This window comes from Fragaria vesca, linkage group LG6, assembly GCF_000184155.1.
Source record: "Fragaria vesca subsp. vesca linkage group LG6, FraVesHawaii_1.0, whole genome shotgun sequence".
Lineage (NCBI taxonomy): Eukaryota > Viridiplantae > Streptophyta > Magnoliopsida > Rosales > Rosaceae > Fragaria > Fragaria vesca.
This window is the reverse complement of record NC_020496.1, coordinates 18490214-18494015: the sequence shown is the minus strand read 5'-3', so window position 1 is coordinate 18494015 and position 3802 is coordinate 18490214. Positions and strand designations below refer to the sequence as shown.

Sequence of the window (3802 nt, the reverse complement as noted above, 5' to 3'; positions counted from 1 at the left end):
CTAAAGTCGTAAAATAACCGACGACATGTTTTTCGTCGGCTAAACTCTAGACTATAGCCGACAAATTCCTTAAATGCTTCGTCGGCTAAAGTTTGGCAGATAACCGACGACAAAAAAATGTCGTCGGCTAAAGTATGGACTATAGCCGACGACATTATTTCGTCGGCTAAACTCTGGACTATAGCCGACGACTTCTACATGTGTCGTTGGCTAAAGTCACCACAGACGAGCTTTTCCCGACGAAATCTTAGCCGACGAAAGGTCGTCGGCTAAGATCTTAGCCGACGAATTAAGCTGACAGGCCGACGAAAGATTTTCGTCGGCTAAAGTGCTTGTCCTGGTAGTGTATTTCAATTGATAAAAGCAGATTAAACTTAAGGATAGGACAAGAAAGAACATCGACTTGAATTCAAAAATTGTTTAGCTGTACACAATGAGAAAGAAATAGTAAATAGCATCAAGATATACTATTATCAATTCGAACAAATGAGATTAACATAGTATTCAATACTCAAACTCGACAAATCAAGATGAGCAGGTGAAATTCCTAGAAGAACCAAACAATCACACCCAAACATAGATACTAGAATAGAATCAAAGCTATAAAGAAAATTATGTTTTCCCTACCTCAAATCCTACATATCAGTAGCAATCTCCAAAAGCAATCATGCAAGCACCCAACAATTTCAAAGCAATCCACTCTATACCATAGCAATCCAGCCACAAGGATCAAGCCTTTGTCTAGATGGAGGAACTCTGAAATTCTAGAGCAATAGATTACTGAATATCCATTATAGTCTCTTGAAAACTAGAGAAAGCTTTGGGTAAGTGATGGACAATGTTTAAGCAAAGCAGAAGGGGGAAGAAAGAAAAGAACAGAAAGAAGGAGTTCGTGTATGGTTCAGATGAAATCGTACAAGGAAGGCTTGAATCAACGACACAGATGAAGAAGCGTGTATGGTTCTAGAAGGTAGTACAGGAGAGAGAGATCGATCAATTGGAAGAGAAGTAACCCACGTGTATAGTTTCTAGATGGTGGATAAATCCTTCTAAACCCCAAACATATATTTTTCATATTAAATAATGATAAAACAAAAGCTACATAAACAAGAAAATCTAATTTGAAATTACATTGGTAAAACCAAAATAGCACTAAAAATCTATTCCTAATCATATAATGAAACACACAAAGAAAAAAGAATGAAAACAATTAAATTAAATAACTTATTTAAAATTGAGATCATTACAGTTCATCCTATACTCATCCACAATGATAGATGATTCCCTAGATCCCAAGTTGCTTAATAATGACGAAGTGGTACTCTCCAGACGAGACTTCGACTAGGGAACTTCATGTGTGAACTGTTGAGCACATTGACTGTTAGAAACGATTTCTCTCGCAGCAGATTCAAGCACCTTCTGAGGCGCAACCTTGGCCCTTTTCACTTTTCCTCTGCCTTCGTCAAAATAGAATGATCTTGGGGGCATGTCATGCGTGACACAGCCTAACTCTGGGTTAGAATTAAATGTTGTTATCCGCAGACATAACAAAGCCGCTTATTTTCCATAATTATGCAATATACGGCTATGGTGTATCGATGCGAGTCATAAATCCATCATATTCTCCTACGAAAGGCCAAGGGGGCGGGTTAGATAAACATAATAAGTGTAAAAGAGAATGCTTAACAGGAATGGAAGACATGTGTTGAAAGTCAAACTTTCCAAACTCCTTAATCACAGCAACAATTCTCTTACAACGACAAAGATCCCAATCGGATGCTATTGGAACGTCAAGATCTCCAAAAGTATAAAACAATTACGCAACATGATATAATCTATCGCAGGAGCATAAATAGAAATTTTCCATCAGACGCTTACTTGCAGCACAAAAAGTACGTGACACCTCAAGACCTAGGTGATATTGGGAAACACAGCCCGCATCCTTTTCCCAAACAGACACTGCGACAAAGGCACCCGAGCACAATGATGAACCAAAGTCAGGAATGTCGAACAACCTATAATGGCCAACGCTCCGCGGGGTCAAATAAACAGTCCCATGACAATGGTCCCTCTGAGAATATTTGAGAGCAAAGAAGTAGAGAATTTCCACACGAGAAGGGACAACTAAACCCACTACCTTCCAAATCAAGAAAACCAAATGAATTATCTTCAACGTGATAGGGCATATTTGACCAATGGCTATCCCTAGCTCTGCTATGGCATAGTGAACCTCAGGAGACAGAGGAAGTTCTAAGCCCGCACGGAGTTGAGACAGAAAAATTAAGGTACCATTGGCCGGACAAACAATTGAATCCTTATCCTTCAAAGGACGACACGATAGCTTTTCAGGAAGATAAAACTGATGAACAAGCTCCCGAATTGATTCGCTGGGCATCTTTCCGCGAACCGGATCCACAATCTTGCAGTCTGATAAACGCTCAAATGCGCTACCTGATCCAGCTGAGAAATCATGTTGTTGCCTAAGCTCCAACCGATGGCGCTCCCTAGCAACATCTTGTTCGGATGTTCTAGCCTAATAATCTTCAAGGTTAGGCGAGTCGGATGCCATAGCTGCAAAACATAAAGAGTACATTACTTATCTCTGCAACTTAAAGCAGTTAAGTAGTCCAAGCAGAAAAAACATGCAATTGGATAGAGTAAATAATCAGTCAATGCAAAGACATCTTGGTCAGCCAAAATAGGTTATATGAACCTAATAAAGGCGCAACTAAAAGCCCACTCCCCGAGCACACGATGAGATCTAGACAAGGACATTTATCGGGCTCTTTTCTCAAGACTCACCGATGTACACACAATACTGCACACCCAAAGTCCCCGAATAATTAGACTTCCCACAAAATATGACAAGCCGCAACGCAAACATATTGGGATGCTAGAGACATCACACGATCGAGTCTTAAACTTAACCCCAGAACCACTCTTGGCGCAGGAACATGACAATCAGCTAAGACGCTGGGGGACTCTCTATCTAACAAACTAATCAAATCTAGAGTAATTCTTCTAGAGTTTGACGACATGACTGCAGCGCAAAAAAAGACAGACTAAAAAGTCTTTTCATTAACACTTCAAAACAGGGGTACAAGGATACAACTTGGATATATTGAACATTGCTCAGCGCATGAATGTCTACAAAACAACTCACTACCCCAAATACAATCGTACTCTAAGGAATGGGACGAACACTCGAGGCACTGGCACCTAAGAAAACAGAGATCACTCGGTCTTGCCACCCTTCCGGTGGATCAAGCCGAGCTTCAATTGTTCTTCCGTTAGCAGCAGTTGCCTGTGCGACTTCGTTTCGCGCACGGCAGCAAAATTGAGATCGCCTCCTGCCTTGACCTCGACCTCCAGTTCGACAGTGTGTAAAACAAATTACATGGTCATGAGCATAAATACCGGATATCATATGCATAACTATTATCTGTTAATCGTTTACTGTAATGAATAAGAACTTACCATCATCGCGAACAGCAACTCCTTCGTATCCCATACTACGTCTTGATGCGGCGAACGCGAGGTGCTCGGCAAGGTCTTCTGTTAGTCACTACTCTCTGCTTTCTCAATGGACAGAAGCCGTATGCAATATCGACGAGTCGTGAGTAGTGATAACAGGGACCTTTACCATCTATATATAGAGAATCAATTAACCCTTAAGGTTCCTTCCATTAAGGAGTCCTTGCGGATCAAGTCATCTCATTAAGATTCCTTATACAATACTGATATGTAGTCTTGCTTCTAGACTTGGTATAGGATTCCTTACCATAATGATATAATACACGAT

The 3802-nt window shown here is 40.6% G+C and overlaps 2 protein-coding genes across 2 annotated transcripts in view; one reads left to right on the top strand and one right to left on the bottom strand.

Annotated features, from left to right (window-relative positions):
* Positions 1-1341: 1341 nt before the first annotated feature.
* Positions 1342-3512, bottom strand: LOC101305785. The gene is made up of 3 exons (XM_004305481.1): positions 3478-3512; positions 1879-2571; positions 1342-1511 (listed from the first exon to the last, which is right to left on the bottom strand). The coding sequence occupies exons 2-3, from the start codon at positions 2393-2395 to the stop codon at positions 1342-1344; spliced, it is 687 nt and encodes a 228-aa protein (XP_004305529.1). The 5' UTR covers positions 2396-2571; positions 3478-3512.
* LOC101305498 (probable fructokinase-4-like) overlaps positions 3192-3802 on the top strand; it is an 18849-nt gene continuing 18238 nt past the window's right edge. The window contains exon 1 of the mRNA XM_004305480.1: positions 3192-3289. Within this exon, the coding sequence (XP_004305528.1) occupies positions 3192-3289 (98 nt within the window). The remainder of the gene's footprint in view (positions 3290-3802) is intronic.